This window comes from Oryctolagus cuniculus, chromosome X (genome assembly GCF_964237555.1).
Source record: "Oryctolagus cuniculus chromosome X, mOryCun1.1, whole genome shotgun sequence".
In the NCBI taxonomy this organism is placed as follows: Eukaryota; Metazoa; Chordata; class Mammalia; order Lagomorpha; family Leporidae; genus Oryctolagus; species Oryctolagus cuniculus.
Genome location: NC_091453.1, coordinates 33,467,302 through 33,489,304, shown reverse-complemented (window position 1 = coordinate 33,489,304; position 22,003 = coordinate 33,467,302). Strand labels below are relative to the sequence as shown.

At 42.2% G+C, this 22,003-nt stretch overlaps 1 protein-coding gene across 2 annotated transcripts in view; it reads right to left on the bottom strand.

Annotated features, from left to right (window-relative positions):
* Nucleotides 1-624: 624 nt before the first annotated feature.
* Nucleotides 625-22,003, bottom strand: part of ZNF81 (zinc finger protein 81) — a 57,593-nt gene continuing 36,214 nt past the window's right edge. Inside the window, exons 3-6 of one of the 2 annotated variants that reach the window (XM_070067002.1) lie at nt 17,655-17,781; nt 14,171-14,266; nt 3,104-3,170; nt 625-2,946 (exon numbers count right to left, since the gene is read on the bottom strand). In XM_070067002.1, the coding sequence (XP_069923103.1) occupies nt 1,250-2,946; nt 3,104-3,119 (1,713 nt within the window). In that variant the 5' untranslated portion in view covers nt 3,120-3,170; nt 14,171-14,266; nt 17,655-17,781 and the 3' untranslated portion in view covers nt 625-1,249. The remainder of the gene's footprint in view (nt 2,947-3,103; nt 3,171-14,170; nt 14,267-17,654; nt 17,782-22,003) is intronic. The other variant, XM_008272556.4, reaches the window with a different exon arrangement.

Sequence of the window (22,003 nt, the reverse complement as noted above, 5' to 3'; positions counted from 1 at the left end):
GAGCTTCCTGACATAGAGATCTCTGGATTTTAATGAGCAACAAGACAGTGCAAGCCTCAGGCAGTCTTCTCACACTTCTTGAGCCTCTTTTTAATGTCCATTGGCCAAAGTAATTTACATAGCGAAGTTCAAAGTCAAGCAGTAGAGATGCCACCTCTTAATAAGAGAAACAAGAAAGTAACATTGCAAAAGGACATGCATAATAGAATGAGAGAAATCTGTGGTGATTATGCATTTTTCGCACAGTGAAAGAAGGTAAGAACATTATGCTATGGAAACCAGTATGAATGATAGGATAATGTGTAAAATTATACCTGCAGATGTGTGTGCATGTAAAACCAAAATGACTTCTCAATTATGGATTCACTTGATAGAAATGTTCTGTAAGAAACATATCTGACATATTTGATAAAATTATTCTAAATTTGAAAAGAGAATTTTACTTAAACCATTTCTGTTGTTGTGCAATGTGTTCTGCCACAAATGCTCTATGGAACTAAGAATAGGTCTATATGTCAAATAGATTATTGTTTCAACTTTCATTTTGTCACTTTAAATTGCTTAATATAACACATTAAACATGATTATCATTTATGTAAGGTTGCCCTCTCCTTCCTATAAGAATTTGGTAACAATTCACCTTATGATCACCATCCCTTGGAATCACTGGGGATTGGTTCTAGGAACCTCCTGTGGATACCCAAATCCATGGATGCTCAAGTCCCTTACACAGAATGGCACACAGCTTGTATATAAGCTATGCACATCCTCCTGTATACTTTAAATCACCTTTAGATTACTTATACAATTACTTAATACAATGAAAATGCTAAGTTGTTATACTGAATTATTTAGGGAATAATAACAAGAAAAAAATTTGTGCATATTCAGTATAGACACGTTATTTTTTAGAATATTTTTGATCCAAGGTTGGTTGAACTGGTGGATGTGGAATCCGTGGACACAGAGGGCTGACTACTTTCTCAAGGAAGGCTTTTCCTCATGCATCAAAGGGACAGTAGTTTTCCTGGCATGAATTCGGCTATATTTTGTGAGGCTGAACAAAAATGGCAATTCCTTCTCTCTCAATGCATTCTTAGAGAGTCTGAGCAATTCTTCTTATCTCAGGTGAGACAGCCTGATGAATGCAACTCACTCAGACAGATCTGCCTTGGAGGAATTTTCTAACACATATTTGGACCTGACTTGTGCTATAAGGTGCTCTCATGTTCAAGTACTGGGCTTGCTTTCAGGTATGAATATTGCGATGCATACTGAGAACTGATTTCTGGGTAAAGCCCTTTCCGCATTCATTGCATTTATAGGGCTTCTCTCCAGTGTGAATGGTGTGGTGTTTGTTGAAATTCGACCTGTCGGTGAAGGCCTTCCCACATTCTGCACATATATAGGGTTTCTCTCCTGTGTGAATCCGCTGATGGACTTTGAGATGTGGTTTCTTGGAGAAGGATTTCTCACAGTCAGGGCACTTATAAGGCTTCTCTGTAGTATGAATTCTCTGGTGTGTGATTAACTCTGCCTTCTGGATAAAGGCCCTCCCGCACTCGGCACAAACGTAGGGCTTCTCTCCAGTGTGGATGGTCTGGTGTTTGTTGAAGTTCGACCTGTCGGTGAAGGCCTTCCCGCACTCAGCACATATGTACGACTTCTCTCCGCTGTGAGACTTCTGGTGGGTGTTGAGATTGGACCTGTTGGTGAAGGCCTTCCCGCATTCCGTGCAGATATAGGGTTTCTCTCCCGTGTGAATTCGCTTGTGCATCTGGAGTTGTGACTTGGAAGGGAACGACTTCCCACAGTCGCTGCATTCGTAAGGCTTCTCTCCAGTGTGAATTCTTTGATGTGCAATCAAGTGGGCTTTCTGGATGAAGGCCTGCCCGCATTCAGTACATATATAGGATCTCTCTCCCGTGTGAATCCGCTGATGCATCCTGAGTGTCGATTTCTGGGTAAAGGCTTTTCCACACTCACTGCACTTGTGATGTCTCTCTCCGGTGTGGATTTTCTGATGTATGCTGAGGGCTGAGTTGAGGGAGAAGCCTTTCCCACATTCACTGCATTCGTAGAGTTTCTCTCCAGTATGAGTCGTCTGATGCCTGAGCAGAGATGACACCTGGAAAAATGACTTTCCACAGTCACTGCACTTGTAGGGTTTCTCCCTAGTATGGATTTTCTCATGCATCATTAACTCTGAATTCTGGATAAAGGCCTTGCCACATGTAGTACATACATACAGCTTTTCATCTTTATGGACTCTCAGATATATACTGAGCAGTGGCTTCTGGGTATAGACATTCACACACTTGCTGAGTTCGCGAGCTTTTTCTACGGTATGAATTCTCTGGGGTGCAAAGAGGCGTGACTTTTGGGTGAGGATCTTCCCCAATTCACTACGTGTGTTTGCTTTCTCTGCAGCAGGAAACTTCAGATTTTGACTGAGTGTGTGTTTGAGGTTGAGCACTTTGCCACACTGATTGCCTTCGCAGAACTTCCCTCCTGTGTGCATGGTTTCATGGCTAGCGTAAGAAGAGCCCTGGGTGAAAACGTGACCATGTCCAATAATTTTATCGAAGTTCTTTGCTGCACTGCTTTTACTATGAATATGCGGGTCTAAATCATGCTTCAAGCGCTTCCCAAATGTGTCACGTTTATGTGGTCTCCTCTGTGAAGGAAAAAGGTTTGGGTTTGGAGGAGCACATTTTCCAATGTCTTTATATTCACAATCCCACTCTGCATTCATTATTTTCTTAGTGATGAAAGCAGCATGGACCGGAGGTGTGGTGTGCTTTTCCTGGCATCTCTTTATCTGTTCAGCACCTTGCCACAGTTCTAACACGGAACACAAGGACTCATCTCTTGTAGCTTGGCCCTCTGTTTCTCTGTGAAATGGAGCTTTTCCAGAACTTCTTTTTAGAGAAGCTTTAATCCCATCTAAAAAGAGAAAGGAAGAGTAAAATTGACGTAAGAATAGACAGCATTAAGACAAAAAGGACCACATCAGTTAATCCAAATTGAACAAGTGGAAATCCTTCAATGTGATAAGTATTTTAGTCACTATATCGTACAATCTCTTTATTACTGCAATTACCTTGGATGTAGTTCATATGCAATTCTTGCTGAGATTGTCACAGGTGTTTCCAATACCATTTCAGTGCCTAAGACATATTTGATTCATGATAAATAATTTTTAAATAAAAATATTTAATTGGCTTAGTCAGTGAGAGATTTCAATTAATTATTTCATTTTAAATTTGTCGACTAACATGTAATACTCTATGAGACACAGTATAATATTTCAATGCATATACACAGCATAAACTGATCAAACCAGGCAAGTAGGCCTTTCAATTTTCTTATCTTTTCTTGTGTTTGGAGCGCACCAGCTCCTCTCCCAGTTCTCTACACAGCATGTAATACCTGATTGTGAACTTCAGTAACCCCACTATGCTGCAGTCATCCTCCTATTCTGAATTTGTTTCTGTATTCTTATACATTTGGCTTCAACATATTCTGAAAATGTTAAGCACTGACTTCCTAAGCATGGTTTTAGAAGCAGTTCTGCTTTGTCATTTAGTAACTTCTCTTTTTTAAGATTTCTTTTATTTATTTGAATGTCAGAGTTAGAGAGAGGTGGAGAGAGCTTCCATCTGCTGATTCACTGCCCAAATGGCTACAATGGAAACGGCTGGGCCAGACCAAAGCCAGGAGCCAGGAGGTTCCTTCAGGACTCCACATGGGTGCAGGTGCTCAAGCAGGTGCATTAGCAGGGAGCACCCAGGACATCAACCAGCACCCATATGGGATGCTGGCATTGTATGCTGCAGCTTTACTTACTAAGTCACAATGCTGGCCCCTCAATTATTAAATTCTAAGCTTATGGCTGTACCAGATAAGACTGAGATCACTAGTGCCAGTGCTTACTGTAAAAAGTTTGCTCCCACAATAAAGGCTTTTTTTTTTTTACAGGCAGAGTGGACAGTGAGAGAGAGAGACAGAGAGAAAGGTCTTCCTTTGCCATTGGTTCACCCTCCAATGGCCACCGTGGCAGGCGCACCGCACTGATCCGATGGCAGGAGCCAGGTGCTTCTACTGGTCTCCCATGGGGTGCAGGGCCCAAGCACTTGGGCCATCCTCCACTGCACTCCCGGGCCACAGCAGAGAGCTGGCCTGGAAGAGGGGCAACCGGGACAGAATCCGGCGCCCCAACCGGGACTAGAACCCGGTGTGCCGGCGCCGCAAGGCGGAGGATTAGCCTAGTGAGCCGCGGCGCCGGCCCTGGCCCCTCAATTATTAAATTCTAAGCTTATGGCTGTACCAGATAAGACTGAGATCACTAGTGCCAGTGCTTACTGTAAAAAGTTTGCTCCCTCTCCTGAGTCCACCGATTCTACCAACAGTACACAGATGAAGAATCATCAGTCTAGAAAAAAAAAAAGATACTCCTATAGGCTTATATTCTACTCGCCACTCGTAAAAATGCCTCAAGTCAGTCTGATTGATTCCCAAGTTAAAGAATATGTCATGGCCTCTTCCTCCACGAAGCCTTTTTAGCATTTTCTTCTATGCCATTAAAAAAAAGGTATGTGTGCTTCATGAAGCAGTTCAAGAATATTTTACTTTGAAAATTTATCTGATCACAATACTAGTAAGACATTTTTCCTTTTTTTTTTTTTTAAAAAAGATTTATTTGAAAGGCAGAGTAAGAGAGAGAGAGAGAGAGAGAGAGAGAGAGAGAGATCTTATATCTGCTGGCTCATTCCCCAAATGGCCCCAACCAACCAAGGCTAGACCAGGTCAAAGCCAGGAACCAGAAACTCTAGCTGAGTCTCCCTTGTGGGTGGCAGGGCCTAAGCACTCGGACCATCTCCAGCTGCTTTCCCAGGTGCATTAACAGGGAGCTGGATTTGAAGTGGAGCTACCAGGACTCAAACTAGTGCTCCAATATGGGATGTAGGCACTGCAAGCAGTGGCTTAAACCACTGTGCCAGCACACCAGACCCAAGACTTTTTTTCTGAACTTAAGCAGACGTTCTCTATGCTATTCACTTTGCTAATAATTTTAATGGACTTCTATTACAACAGAAACACTCTACACAAATATAAACTTTCAAATATGATACCATTGTCTTTACTTTCCAATAACAATCTGTGTTCCATTGAATTGCTCTCAGAATTAAAAAAAATCCTTCTGAGAGCAAAAATACTCTTCTATTCTTATCCCCCACAAATTCAATTAGTTACTATTAATATAAGTATCTTCTTCATGCTTAGCATTTGAATAATGAAAGTAAGACAGAAGCTCTTATTTTCAGAGACTTATCAAATTATTAGGGGCAAAAGCACCTGGCATATTGGGAAACAGAAATGAGGATGAGCAAGAAATTTGGCATAGGCAAGGCCATTTCATGGGTGACATCCTGAACAAACATGCACAACTGAGTATTATCTGGATAGTAGAGCACAAAATAATAAAAAGACTGGATGTAGGGGCAAGCTTCAGTCATGGCAGGCATTGAAGACAAGATGAGAAATTTAAGGAAAGCATGAATTGAGGAAACTATACAGATGTTGATTTTAAGTTAGAAATAATGGCCATGTGAGAGACAGCACTGAGAGAAGAGTTACTGGTCCTGTGTAATATAATATGCAGTATGTGTAAGTTTATGCCATAAAGTTAATGACAAAGACAACTGCAACTTTTTTTTTTTTTGACAGGCAGAGTTAGACAGTGAGAGAGAGAGATGGAGAGAAAGGTCTTCCTTCTGTTGGTTCACCCCCCAAATGGCTGCTACGGCTGGCACGCTGCGCCGATCCGAAGCCAGGAGCCAGGCACTTCCTCCTGGTCTCCCGTGCGGGTGCAGGGCCCAAGCACTTGGGCCATCCTCCACTGCACTCCTGGGCTACAGCAGAGAGCTGGACTGGAAGAGGAGCAACCGGGACAGAATCCGGCGCCCATATGAGATGCCGGCGCTGCAGGCGGAGGATTAACCAAGTGAGCCATGGCGCCGGCCCAGTGTATGATTTTAATCCTTTGAAATTTGTTTTGACTTTAGTCCCCCCAAAAATCTATTTTGGTGAGTGTGTTATGTGCATTTGAAAATGATGTTTACTCTACAGTTGTTGGATGTAGGTAGTAACCTGTGCATGTCAATTAGGCCATATTGGCTGATTATGTTCAAATCCACCTTTTACAGTTTCTTTTGTCTGCTTATACTACCAGTTATAGAGAGAGGTATGTTAAAATCTCCAACTATGGGGCTGGCACTGTGGCACAGTGGGTTAATGCCCTGGCCTGAAGCACCAGCCTCCCATATGGGCACTGGTTCGAGACCCGGCTGCTCCACTTCCCATCGAGCTCTCTGCTATGGCCTGGGAAAGCAGTAGAAGATGGCCCAAGTCCTTGGCCCCCTGCATCTGCGTGGGAGATCTGAAGCGGCTCCTGGCTCCTGGCTTCGGATTGGCGCAGCTCTGGCTGTTGCAGTCAGCTAGGGAGTGAACCAGCGGATGGAAGACCTCTCTCTCTCTCTTTACTTCTCCTTCTCTCTGTGTAACTCTGACTTACAAGTAAATAAATAAATCTTTAAAAAAAAAAGAAATTAAAGACAGTCTCACAAAGACAACTTTAGATGACTCAAATGAGTTCAATGGTGAAATTTAACATATATTTAGTAAAAATTATAAAATTTCAGGTAATTTTATACAAAATCATAAAACAGGAGAGTAAACATTGAAAACTTCCAACAAATATAGCAATTTCACATAAACTCAGAAAACACAGCAGGTATGAAATTTCAAAACTCATTTTATAAGATTAGCATTAAAAGGATAGCAAACTTAAAGTTATTATAAGGGAAAAAAACCTAAAGACTACTATCTCTCATAAACATGGAGATTAATTACCTTAACAAATACTAGCAAGAATCAAGAAATACATAAGAAGGTAATATACAAGCTGGCGCCACGGCTCACTAGGCTAATCCTCTGCCTTGCGGCGCCGGCACACCGGGTTCTAGTCCCGGTTGGGGCGCCGGATTCTGTCCCGGTTGCCCCTCTTCCAGGCCAGCTCTCTGCTGTGGCCCGGGAGTGCAGTGGAGGATGGCCCAAGTGCTTGGGCCCTGCACCCCATGGGAGACCAGGAGAAGCACCTGGCTCCTGCCATCGGATCAGCGCGGTGCGCCGGCTGCAGCGCACTGGCCACGGCGGCCATTGGAGGGTGAACCAAGGGCAAAGGAAGACCTTTCTCTCTGTCTCTCTCTCACTGTCCACTCTGCCTGTCAAAAAAAAAAAAAAAAAAAAAAAAAGAAGGTAATATACCATGACCAAGTACGGTTTATCCTAGGACAGCAAGGTCAATTTAACATCTAAAATTAGTGAAATTCAACACATACTTTTAAGCAGGGTGAAATGGTTATCTCAATAAAAGAAGAGAAAGTACTGAGAATGGGCCTGTGTTGTGGTGCAATGGGTTACGCCACTGCTTGTGATGCTAACATCCTGTATCAGCCAACTGATTTTTGACAAGTGGTCCTGGCTGCTCTGCTTCCTATCCAGCTCCCTGCCAATGCACCTGGGAAAGCAGTGCAAGATGCCCCAAGTACTTGGGTCCCTGCCACTAATGTCAAAGACCTGGATGGAGCTTCAGACCTGGCTGTTGCAGCCATTTGGGGAATGAACCAGCAGATGGAAGATTCTCTCTCTCTCTCTCTAACTGTGCTTTTCAAATAAATAAATACATAATTAAAAAATATCTTATCAAACTACAGATCCCTATTACCATCCAGTCATGTTAAATATACTAATCACCAAAGAGAAAGAAATTGCAACAAATTAATAAAGAGTATGTGAGAAAAACCACAGTTATTACATACACTTAATGGTAAAAGACCAAAAGCTTTTGCCTTCAGGTTGAGAAAAAGATAAAATAAAAATAAAGAGCATACAGATAAAACGGAAATGATAAGAAGACAAGACCATATGTGAAGGGAAATGCAGGATATTCACAAAAGGGACCAGTAGAATTATTGGAATTTAGCAAATGTCATAACAAGATCCACGTACAAGAATCAGTTGTAACAGCTCTACTTTAGGTATGGAGAAGTGAACTCCTAAATAAAGATCCTTCTATAGAGAGCAAGTATAATCTACAGAAAACAAAACAAAAAGAAGAAAAGCAAACAATACAAAGCAAGAAGATTTTGGAGGGGAGTCAAAAACCAGAGGAAGTGATGGGCATGTAGTGAGTTTTCCCCTTCTGGGTTTTCTCTTGAATGGCCGCATTCAGTAAATCTTACGATTAAGTCATGGGGCTGGTGCTGTGGCGTAGTGGGTAAGGCTGCTGCCTGCAGTGCCGCCATCCCATATGGGAAGGTTCTAGTCCCGGCTGCTCCACTTTTGATCCAGCTCTCTGCTGTGGCCTGGAAGAGCAGTGGAAGATGGCTAAAGTCCTTGGGCCGCAGTGCCCACACAGGAGACCCAGAGGAAGCTCCTGGCTCCTGGCTTCGGATCGGTGCAGCTCTGGCTGTTGCAGCCAATTGGGGAGTGAACCAGCGGATGGAAGGTCTCTCTTTCTCGCTCCGCGTCTCCACTCTGTGTAATTCTAACTATCAAATAAATAAATAAATCTTTTAAAAAAAAGATTAAGTCGTGTCTGGGGCTCAGTCCTGGCCCCTGCAGACATTCAGGCAGTGAACCAGAAGACAGAAGCACACATGCTCTCTCTCTTCCTTCCCCTCCCTCCCTCTCAAATAAATAATTTTATTTAACAAACATTTATGGGGCCAGCATTTTGGCATAGCAAGTTACGCTACAGCTTGTGATGCTGCATCCTATGTGGGTGCCGGTTTGTGTGCTGACTACTTCACTTTTTTTTTTTTTTAAAGATTTTATTTTATTTGAAAGTCAGAGTTACACACAGAGAGAAGGAAAGGCAGAGAGAAAGAGAGAGAGGTCTTCCATCCGCTGGTTCACTCTCCAACTGGCCGCAATGGCCAGAGCTGTGCTGATCCAAAGCCAGGAGCCAGGAGCTTCTTCCGGGTCTCCCACATGGGTGCAGAGGCCCAAGGACTTGGGCCATCTTCCACTGCTTTCCCAGACCATAGCAGAGAGCTGGATTGGAAGTGGAGCAGCCGGGACTCGAACCGGTGCCCATATGGGATGCTGGCACTGCAGGTGGTGGCTGAATCCTCTACGCCACAGCGCCAGTCTCATCAATCTAAATAACTGTAAAAATATGCTATGTTCATCAATTACAAGACTCAATATTGTTAAGATGTCAGTTCTCCCAAAACTGATCTATAGAATCAACTCAACTTCAAACAAAATCCCAATAGCCTTTTTGATAAAATTAAAAACTGATTTTAAAATCTATGTGGAAATGAAATGACCTAGAAGAGCTAAAGTAACTAAAAAAAAGAAAAAAAAGAAAATCTGGAAAACTTATACTACCTGATTTGAAGATTTACTATAAAAGCTACAGTAATAAAATAGTATGGGTGTGTGTACAGGGCTATGTATTAACTGTGTTTTCTTATTTATTTTATTCTTTACACTCTTGGGCTTGGCTGATCCTGGAAAGATTGCCCCTCCAGGGCTAGCTAATCGCTAGAGAAAGAAAAAGACTTATTTTATTTATTTGAAAGCCAGTGTGACAGAGAAAGGGAGAGAGTGAGAGAAGAGGGAGAGGGAGAGGGAGAGGGAGAGGGAGAGGGAGAGGGAGAGGGAGAGGGAGAGAGAGAGAGAGAGTGAGCGAGAGCAAGCTTACATTTTCCTTCCACTGGTTTACTGCCCAAATATCAGCAACAGCCAAGGCTGGGTCAGGCTGAAACCAGGAGCCAGGAAGCCCATCCAGGTCTCCCATGTGGGAGTCAGTGGCCAAACACTAGAGCCATCCTTTGCTGCTTTCCCAGGCATATTAGCAGGGGGCTGGACTGGAAATGGAGCAGCTGGGACATGAACTGGCACTTCGATATGGGATGCTGGTGTCACAGGCTGCAGCTTAACTCCCTGTACCACACCACCAGCCCCAGGCTAACCAATGTTAGACTTGCCCAGCCTGCTTACCCTGCCTGGTCCATTCCCTCCCACAAAGTCCATAATAAATGTTCTGGTCTGTGCTTGACGCTCATTCATTCTGCCTCCTGATGGACCCTTGTGCTTCCCACGTGGCTCCCCATGGTGCGGCACGGCCCATCCTCTTGGAAACGGTGTGTAAAAACTATCTTTTCAGTGGTAGCTGTCACCTGATCTGTTGGCTGCACCATACCGGAATAATAATAAAACCCACTTTTTAAAAATTGATTGAGAAATAGATTAATTCAATAGAGAAGAAGGCTCAGAAACAGGCTCATATGTATATATGATCCCAAACTTACAATAGCTGAATTTAGGATTTTCCACCTTTGTGATGGTGTAAAAGTGAAACACACTGAGCATATTAGGTGTATTAAAAGCATCTTTGACTTAAGATATTTTCAACTTACTTTTTTTTAAACTTTTATTTAGTAAATATAATTTACATAATTTTTTGGATTACAATGGCTTCCCCCCCATAAATTCCCTCCCACCTGCACCCCTCCCATCTCCTGCTCCCTCTCCCATTCCATTCACATCAAGATTCATTTTCAATTATCTTTATATACAGAAGATTGATTTAGTATATATTAAGTAAAGATTTCATCAGTTTGCACCCACACAGAACATAAAGTATAAAATACTGTTTGAGTACTAGTTATAGCATTAATTCACATTGGACAACACATTAAGGACAGATCCCACATGAGGAGTAAGTACACAGTGACTCCTGTTGTTGACTTAACAATTTGACACTCTTGTTTATGGCATCAGTAATCCCCCTAGGATCTTGTCATGAGTTGGCAAGGCTATGGAAGCCTTTTGAGTTCGCCAACTCCGATCTTATTTAGACAGGGTCATAGTCAAAGTGGAAGTTCTCTCCTCCCTTCAGAGAAAGGTACCTCCTCCTTTGATGGCCCGTTCTTTCTACTGGGATCTCACTCACAGAGATCTTTCATTTAGTTTTTTTTTTTTTTTTTTTTTTTTTTTGCCAGAGTGTCTTGGCTTTCCATGCCTAAAATACTCTCATGGGCTCTTCAGCCAGATCCGAATGCCTTAAGGGTTGATTCTGAGGCCAGAGTGCTGTTTAGGACATCTGCCATTCTATGAGTCTGCTGTGTATCCCGCTTCCCATATTGGATCACTCTCCCTTTTTGATTCTATCAGTTAGTATTAGCAGACACTAGTCTTGTATGTGTGATCCCTTTGACTCTTAGACCTATCAGTGTGATCAATTGTGAACTGAAATTGATCACTTGGACTAGTGAGATGGCATTGGTACATGCCACCTTGATGGGATTGAATTGGAATCCCCTGGCACATTTCTAACTGCACCATTTGGAGCAAGTCCAACTGAGCATGTCCCAAATCGTACATCTCTTACAATGAGTTTATTGCGATACCCCCAGTAAGTCAAGAAGCATCTGTGTGAAGTCAATTGAGTTTGATAAACATGTCAAGGAAATTAAATGGAAAAACAGAGAAAATCTCTTCAGCAAATGGTTTTGGGACAATTAATCAGTAGTGAAAAATTAACATCAACTCTTGCATTACAGACCAGAAAAAAAAATGAATCATAGACCTCAACTGATAAAAACTCCTGGAAGACAACATGAGAAAATCTTTATTATTTTGTGGTGGCAAATATTTCTTCAGCAGATAATAAAAAGCAGTAACAATAAGGAAAGATAATAAATCAGATATTAGCAAAATTAAAATTCTTGCTCTTTGACAGGCACTAGTAGGAAAATGAAATTGCAAACCACAGATTGAAACAGAGTATTAGCATATATCTGACAAAGGAGTTGCATCTAAAGGAACTATATTAAAACTCAACAATAAGACAGGAGCTGCTATTGTGGCGCAGCTGGTTAAGCCACCACCTGCAACAGTGGCATCATACATAGTAGTGCTTCCTACCCAGCTCCATGCTGATGTTCCTGGGAAGGCAGGAGAAGATGGCTCAGGTACCTGGGCCCCTGCCACCCATGTAGGGGTCATGGGTGGAGTTCCTGGCTCCTGGTTTCAACCTGGCCCAGCCCTGACTGTTGTAGGCATTTGGGAAATGAACCAGTGGATGGAAGATGTCTGCCTGTCCATCTGCCTGTCTCTCTCCAATACATTAATTTACACTTGATCTTAGCCAACGGCCGGGAAGCGATCCAATACATTAATTTAAAAAAGACAATCCAATTAAAGTGGGAAAGATATTTGAATAGACATTTCATTTAAAAATGTACAAGCACATGCAAAGATGCTTGGCATCATAACTCTCATCAGAGGATTGCAAGTTAAAAATCACAATGAGGGGACAGGCATTTGACCTAGTGGTTAGGCTGTGGGTTGGGATGATAGCATCCACATGTATGAAAGTCTAGGTTTAGGGCTAGCACTGTGGTGTAGCAGGTTAAGCCGCTGCCTGCAGTGCTGGCATCCCATATGGGCACTGGTTCGAGACCTGGCTGCTCCACTTCTGATCCAGCTCTCTGCTGTGGCCTGGGAAAGCAGCAGAAGATGGCTCAAGTCCTTGGGCCCCTGCACCCACGTGGGAGACCTGGAAGAAGCTCCAGGCTCCCGGCTTCAGATCAGCACAGTTCCAGCCATTGTGGCCAATTGGGGAGTGAACCAGTGGCTGGAAGACCGTCTCTCTCTCTCTCTCTCTCTCTCTCTGCCTCTCCTTCTCTCTCTGTGTAACTCTGACTTTCAACTAAATAAATAAAATCTTTAAAAAAAAGGAAAGTCTAGGTTTGAGTCCCAGCTCCATTCCCAATTCCAGGTACCTGCTAACGTGCACCCTGGTAGGTAGCAGGTGATGGCTCAAGTGGGTGGGTTCCTTCCAGCCATGTAGAAGACCTGGATTGAGTTTCTGGTCTCTGGATTTGGGCTGGCCCATTCCTGGCTATTGTAGGCATGTTGGAAGTGAACCAGCAGGTGGGAGATTGGTTGCCTCAGAATCTCCATTACAAATGAGAATAATCTTATATGAAGAGACACATTTGGAGTGAGTTTGAATTCATTTGGCAAACCTTCTCATGTATAGCTCTATATCTGTGTCAACAGTGAGTGGTCTAGGGGCAAGTGTTTGGCATAGCAGTTCAAATTTTGCTTTTGAGATGCCTGCATCCCATATCCAAGTACCTGATTCTAGCTTCCTGCTAATGCATATTCTAGGAGGCAGCAGGTGAGTCCATGCCACCAGTGTGGAGACCTGCATTGCGTTCTGGGCTCTCAGCTTCAGCACCTGTTAGGGGCATTTGAGGAGTGTATCTGCAGATGGGAGCTCTCTGTATCTGCCACTATCTCTATCTTTCTCTTTTTCTGACTCTCAATAAAACTTTAAAAAAAAAAACAGAAGAAAGCATGAAAAAATCACAGTTAGGTACTATTAAATATCCACTCTAATAGTAAAAAATAACCACAGTGAAAAAGTCAGCATATGATCCAGAGGATGGGAACTGGGGCAATTTTCCTGGAGAAAAGCCAAACAATTTTTAACTGTGAGGTAGAGAAAGAAAAATTTGGTATCTGACAGGCCAATGCTATTTATTCTGAGAGGCCAATGCTATTTATCTTCAAGCAACTTCCAAAGTGTAGAACCTTTTTTTTTTATTATTTTTATTTTTTTTATTTTTTTTTTAATTTTTTTTTTGACAGGCAGAGTGGACAGTGAGAGAGAGAGACAGAGAGAAAGGTCTTCCTTTGCCGTTGGTTCACCCTCCAATGGCCGGCGCGGCTGGCGCGCTGCGGCCGGCGCACCACGCTGATCCGATGGCAGGAGCCAGGAGCCAGGAGCCAGGTGCTTTTCCTGGTCTCCCATGGGGTGCAGGGCCCAAGCACCTGGGCCATCCTCCACTGCACTCCCTGGCCACAGCAGAGGGCTGGCCTGGAAGAGGGGCAACCGGGACAGAATCCGGTGCCCTGACCGGGACTAGAACCCGGTGTGCCGGCGCCGTTAGGCGGAGGATTAGCCTAGTGAGCCGCGGCACCGGCCAAAGTGTAGAACCTTTAAAAAGAGTAGCAATAGCCTTTTTCAGGAAAAAAAAAATACTTCCATGTCTCCCCTTCTTCCTGGTTCACAATTACTCACCTGAACATCTCTGATGCGGGGCTTCTTCCTCCAACATCCATGGCTCCTGTCCTTGCTCCAACTTAAAGATGACCTCTGGTTTGGGGACTTCAAATCCTGTCAACAGGACACGATAGAGATTTGGGCCCGGCTAATTGCTTTGCACTTGTTCCTCGGAAAAGTAACCGCCTTTCAGTAGGAACAGAGTAGTCTAGTCATCACAGAAGCAGGAAGGGACTGAAGAATCTCAGAGAAATCCAGAGTAACCATCAAACACTGTAGATGTCCCAAAATGCTTGGCAGCTGAGAATGGAAACGTCCTCTCTGAGGCTCTGTATTAGTTTCTTAGCGCCGCCATAACAAAGTACCAAAATATGGGTGGCTTCCAATAACGGGAACTTATTCTCTCACATTTCTAGAGTCTAGAAGTCCAAATTCAACATGTCAGCAGGTTCATGGTGTTTCTATCAGATCGAGAAGAGACTTGGAACAGCTATACTCAGCAACTGGCAGAATCCCCACACAGGTTCCCTCATCTGTGAAGTGAGGACTATTACAGTGGGAAAGGCCAAGTAGGAGCCACTAGAACCACATCTACCTAGGAAAATAGTGAACAAAAAGCCATATCCTATTCCTGAAGGGATTGTGGAGTTTAGTGTTACTATCAGGAACTCGAAGGAGGCAAGGGATGGTGACTCCCACCAAATCCCCATTCAGCTTGCCTATTTGGCCTGTGCACATGGCAGATGGATCCTGGAGAATGATAATGGATTATTTCAAGCTTAACCAGGGGATGACTGCAGTTGTAGCTGATCTTCTGGATGTAATTCACTGCCTGAGTAAATTAACACTTTCCCTGGTACTCAGTACGCAGCTATTGATCAGGATAATGCCTCTTTTGTGATATCTTAGTAACGACCATCATAAGCATTTTCTTGCAGCTAGCAAAGCCAGCAGTACACTATCCCTGTCCTACCTCAGGGGTATAGCAACTGTCCAGTCCTATGTCACGACTTGGTCTACAGTGACTTTGATTGCATTTCCCTTCCACAGGACATCACGTCACATTGGCCTTTTATATCAATTATATGGTTCTGAGTAGACCTAGTGAGCAACAAGTAGAAACTACTCTACACTTATAGGTAAAACATTCATATCTCAGAGTGGGACACTAATCTGACAAAATTTAAGGACCTTCTATCTTATGGAAATTGTTGAGGGGTCCAGTGGTGGACACATGTGGAGATATCCCCTCTAAGGTAGAGAATAAGCTTTTGCATCTGGCCCCTCCTAGAAGCCAAAAAAAAAAAAAAAAAGGTACAATAAGGTATAATACCTACTAAATCTCTTTGGATCTGAAAGGCAACACATTCCTCCTCATTTGGATCTGCTAATCTGGCCCATTTACTAAGTGATCCAGACAGTGCTTAGTTTTGTGTGGGCCCTATAAGAGAAGGATCTGCAACAGGTATAGGCTGCCATGCAAGATGCTTTGTAGCTTTGGCCATAGGACCCAGCAGATCCAATGGTGCTCGAAGTGACAATAGTAGACAGAGATAGTGCTTGGAGCCTTTGGCAGGCCCCATAGGTGAATCACAGCAGAGATCCTTAGGATTTTGGAGCAAAGTCCTGCTATCCTCTGTAGATAATTATTCGTCTATTCAGAAATAGTTTCTGGTTTCCTATTGGGCCTGCATTTGTTCACTCACTAAATGTAAGAATTAGTTAGTGGAGAAGAAACTTAACAAGGATTCCCTTAGTAATAGCAAATGAACATGGAAGAACCCAAGGCTGAATCCCTGCCCCAGAGTTTGGTGCTGGGAACATGGCATATAGAAGATGCATTCTTTTGTGCTGCTCATAGGGGAGCCAAGTCCTTCTGTTTGAGGCTTAACTTGTGGATGGTGTAGGGCAGTAGAAGCCCCTTGAGCACTGCACCTGGGTATTACTGGAGTGATACTGCTTGAGAATGTAGTCTAAAGTGGGTGATAAATGTTATCTAAGGCCAAATACTGGTGAAAAACTGAAATCCAATAAGTACTTTAATGGAAAGTTAAAGAGAATTTTGAACATGTGAAATTATTAAGGGTTGTGACCTCAGATCAGACATGGCAATCCCACACCCTCGGTCCTGGGTGGTGGCTCTACTCATTTAGTCTTGGAAACAAGGAGACAGCCCTACCCTCTGAAACTGAAACAGTGGATCCTCCAAATTCTCTGGCCTTTGACCTCGCGGACTGTGGTGGCAGCTGCAGGCCCCTGGTCTCTGAACCATCCTTGAAGTGATTATTTCGTTTTCTTAAAAGACAACACATGTTCACAGCCAAATGGCTTTTCTATCCCTTTCATGCTTGTAGAATCCCGGAAGCCCAAAAGTCTTCCTTCATTGTCTCCCTTCTCTGTCCCATTGAGCTTCTGCTGACAGAATTTCTACTGAGATAGTTGATTAGATCCAGAAGTCACATATCTAATCGCTTTAGCAACTGATTATCCAATTCTTGTTTTCTTTCCAGAAGACATTTTCTCAATATTTTCATCATGAATAGGGTGGAAATGTCCCAAATCTTCTGGGACTTTTTTTTTCCTAACAATTTCTTCTTAAATTTATCTCTCTCTCTCTCTTTTTTTCCACAGTTCACATTTACTATAAGCAGCAAGGAGAAACTGGACTGCACTTTCAAAACTTTGGTTAGCAATCTCCTCAGCTAAATATTCAAGTTGATTACTTACAAGTTCTATTTTTCACCCAACAGAACACAATTCAGCCAAGTTACCTGACACATAATACCAAGGATTGTCTTTCATCTACTTTGTAATAACACTTCCATCTGAGACTCCATCAAAAGTAACTCTAACACTCACGTTTCTGCCAAGAGCTTCTTTAAGGAACTCTAGGATTTTCCTGTCAAGTACCTAAAAATATTTCCAGTCTCTATTCATTACCCAATAAAACATCATTTTCACATTTTTCGGTATTTATCACAGCAACATCCCATTTCTAAGTATGAAAATCCTTATTAGTTTCTTAGGGCTACTGTGACAAAGTGCCACAGACAAGAGGGTTCAAAACAACAGAAATGTACTGTCTCACAGTTCTGCAGACCAGAAGTCCAAAACGAAGGTGTCATCAGTCACACCCTCTTTGAAAGTGCTAAAGAAGGAATGGGTTCCTTATTTCTCTACTAGCTGCTGGTGGCCTCAGGCGTTTCTTGGCTTCCAGATGTATTGTTCCAGTCACGTGCCATCTTCTCCGTGTGTGTCTTCACACTGCTTTCCCTGGGTGTCTCTGGGTCCAGATTTCCCCTTTTTCTAAATACCCCAGTTATACTGATTTAAAGCCTGCTCTGATGAGCTCATTTTAGGTTTATTACTTCTCTAAAGACTCTCTCTAAACAAAGTCATATTCTGAGTTTCTAGGGGGATACGACTTCAACATATTTTATTTGAAGGACACAGTTGAACCCACAACAGGCTCCTCACAGCTTTGTGCGGTGGCTGTGCTTACCCACTGAGAGCAAGTGGCTGTAGTTCTCCAGCATTACATCCTGGTACAGGCTTCTTTGAGTGAAGTCCAGTTGCTGCCACTCCTCCTTACTGAAGTCCACGGTAACATCCTCAAATGACACTGATACCTGTTAACAATACAATTCTGTTCAAGACAACATGATTGACACTGGAGGATGGAAGAAGACAGAGAAGAAGAGTTTTTCATCATACTATACCATACAGTATGCCTGGTAAATATCTAATTAAATATAACATATGTAAAACATTGTATAGAATATAAACATCTAGTCATAGATTTGTTTTTAAAAAGATTTATTTATTTATTTATTTGAATGACAGAGTTACAAAGACAGAAGAAGAAGGGGAGAGGGAGAGGAAGAGAGAGAGAGAGAGAGAGGGAACTTTCATCTACTGGTTCACTCCCCAAATATTTGCAACAGCTGGGGCTGGGCCAGGCTGAAGCCAGCAGCCAGGACCTCCATCCAGGTCTCCAATGCGGGTAATAGGAACCCAAGTACTTGGGTCATTATCTGCTCCCTCAAAGGTGCATTAACAGGTAACTGGATTGTAATTGTAGGTGAGAGTAGATCCCAGGCACTCCACTATGGGATGCAAGTATCTCAAGTAATGGCTTAATTTACTGTACAGCACCCACCTCCACAGTTGTAAAATTCTTTTGTTCATTATATTTAGATTAGTCTGTCTTCCATTTTTTTAAAAATAATAATTTTGGTAAGTATTTGAATTTGATTCTATTTCATTGCTCATTTTTATGGAAAAAATTTATTCTATAACATTTATAAGTAAGCATGCATATTCTTTTCATTATCTTTTAACTTCACAGAGCTTCTTCTACTGTTGCTTTCATTTACTCTTCAAAAATGTGGCCATTTTCTTTTTAAAAGATATATTTATTTATTTGTTCATTTGAAAATCAGAGTGACAAATACAGGGAGAGACAGAGAGATATGCTTCATTTACCAATTCACTCTCTAAACGCCTGTCACAGCTAGGGGCAAGGCTGACTCCAGGAACAAGGAACTACAACCAGGTGTCCCATGGATTTTCCTGGACTCACACCAGGTACTCCAATATGGGATGTAGGCATCCCCAGTAGCTGCTTAACATGCTGTGCCACAATGCCTGCCCCAGCCATTTTCTTTTGATACATCTTTATTGATCATTTATTATTTGATTTGATGGTGGTCAGCAAACACACTATCTGATTTCAACATATGATGATACTTTAAAATTTTATGGAGGGGTTGTCACTGTGGTGTAGCAGGTAAAGCTGCTGCCACAGTGCTGGCACCCATATAAGTGCAGTTTGAGTCCCAGCTGCTCCACTTTTGATCCAGCTCCCTGCTAACGCACCTGGGAAAGCAGCGAAGGATAGCCAAAGTGCTTGGGTCCTTGCATCCACATGGGTCAATCTTCTGCTGTTTTCCCAGGTGCACCAGCAGGGAGCTGAATCAGAAGTAGAGCAGCCAGGATTTGAACCAGGATGCCCACTCTTACTGTTCATATTCAATACAGTACTGGAAGTTTTAGCCAGCATTGAGCAAGAGAAAAAATAAAAAAAAAAACATACAGATAAGGAGGGAGGAAGCCAGCTTTTCCTTGTTTGCAGATGATATGTTTCTATATAGAGAGGAAATAAAAGTCTCTACTAAGAGACAAATGAACTCAGTAAAGTTGCAGCATACAAATCCAACACAAAAAAATCAGTACCATTTTTATACACCAATAATGAACTTGCTGAGAAAGAACTTCTAAGAGACATCCCATTTACAGTAGGTACAAAAAATTAAATATCTTGGAAAAAATTTAACCAAAAAATGCAAAAAAATCCCTATAATGAAAACTATAAAATGCTAATCAAAGAAACTGAAGCCATCACACACACAAAATGCAAGGGTTTCCATGTTTGTGGATTAGAAGAGTTAATATTATTAAAATATGCATATTACCCAAAGTGATTTACAGGTTCAACACAATCCCCATTAAAATACCAATGGCATTTTTCACAGAACTAGAAAAAATCCCAAAATTCATATGGAAGAACAAAAGTCCTGAAATAGACAAAACAATAAAGAACAAAAAGACTAAGCTGGAAGCATCAGAATGATAAAGACAATACAGAGCAATTATAACCATGCAGCATGATACTGGCATAAAAACAGACACACAGACTCGTGGAACTGAACAGAGCTCCCTAAATGAAACTACACATCTACAGATAATTGATATCTCTACAAAGGCTCCAAAAATCATACAACAAAGGACAGTCTCAAGAAATAGTAATGGGAAAACAGGATGTCCACATGCAGAAGATTGAAACTTGTCCTTACTCACATCCTATACAAAAATCAACTCAAAATGGATCAAAGGCCCAAATATAAGACATTAAATTATGAAACTACTAGAAGAAATCATAGGGGAAACATTTCAAGACACTGGCAAAGGCAATGAATTTTGGAGAAGAATGCCAAAGCACAGGCAACAAAAGCAAAAATAGACAAAGGGGATTATAACAAACTAAGAAGGTTCTGCACTACAAAGAAAACAATCAACACAGTGAACAGAGAACTAGTAGAATGGGAGACAATATCTGCAAACTATTCAACTGGCAAATGATTAGCATTGAGAACTCAAAAAAACTCAACATCAACAACAAAAACAATAACCTATTTAAGAAATTGGTAGAGGGTCTGAAGGGACATTTTTCAAAAGAAGAAATACAAATGGCCAACAAACACATGAAAAATTTCTCAACATCACTAGCTATAGAGAAATGCAAATCAAAACCACAATGAGATATTATCTCATGCAGTTAGAAGGGGTGTTATCAAAAAGCCAAAAAAATAGCAAATGGTGGGCCAGATCTGTGGTGTAGTGGGTAGGGTCACTGCCTGCAGTGCCAGTGTCCCATATGGGTGCCAGTTTGTGACCTGGCTGTTCCACTTATGATCCAGCTCTCTGCTGTGGCCTAGGAGAGCAATGGAAGATGGCCCAAGTCCTTGGGCCCCTCCACCTGTGTAGGGGTCCCAGAGGAGGCTCCTGGCTCCTGGCTTCAGATTGGCACAGCTCCGACTCTTGAGGCCATTTGGGGAGTGAGCCAGTGGATGGAAGAGCTCTCTTTCCCTCTCTCTCTCTCTCTCTCTCTCTCTGCCTCTGCCTCTCTGTAGCTCTGATTTTCAGATAGATAAACGAGTCTTTAAAAAATAGCAAATGATGTTGAGGCTGTAGAATAGAGAACTTTTATACATCATTGCTGAAAAATGCAAATTAGCACAGCTATTATGGAAAACACTACAGAGGTTCCTCAAAAAACTAAAAGCAGATCTACCATATGACCCTGCCATCCTACTTATGGGCATGTATCTGAAAGAAATTAAGTCAGTATATGAAAGAGATACCTGCACCCCCATGTTCACTGCAGCACTATTCACAATAGCCAAGATAGAGAATCAACCTAGGTGCCCATGAATGGATGAATAGACAAAGAAATGCATCATAAATACACAATGAATATTATTAAACCATAAAAAGAATGCAATCATGACATCTGAAGCAAAATGAATGGAACTGGAGGCCATTATGTTAAGTGAAATAAGCCAGACACAGAAAGACACATACCACATGTTCTTTTTCATATATGGAAGTTTCTTTTATAAAAAGTTGTTCTGAATATAGAATAAGAATTAATAGAGGCCAGGAAGGATGGGGGACAGGGAATAGAGGGAGGTTGGAGAACCAGTACCAAAACACACTTGGATAAAAGAAATAAGTTCTAGCATTCCACAACACACTGTGGTAACTAGGGTTCATGATAATATATCACATGTTGTATAAGAAGAGAAGAGTTGCTTGGCTCCAAGTGCGTAAAAGACAAGGAAATGGAAATGCTAGTTGTCTGATTTGATCAGTTAAAGCTGTATACATGTGTTGAAATATTGTACTATTCCAAATAAATGTACAAGTAGTACATGGGTTTAGATTCCAGAATATTTTTGGATTTTGGATTTTTGGAGTAAGGTTACTTAGCCTGTATTACTCATTTATTCCTATGCCCAGTTAAGACCTATAGAAGGTTGCACAGAACTTGGATGTGGGCTTTCTGTTTACAGCCCAACAAACAGGGATGTGCACTGGCACAAGCAGGGAATTCTGCAACAAAAAGGCTTTATTTGCTTGATGGAGCAAACATGTCAGAGCCCAGAAGGCGATTCATCTCAACAGAGGGTATTGTGGTCAGAATACTATGATTATCTGCTGACCCTTACATCCATGGAAGAATTAAGGGCTTTAGGGACCCACTGAAATGGGTTGCCAATGGCCAGTTTG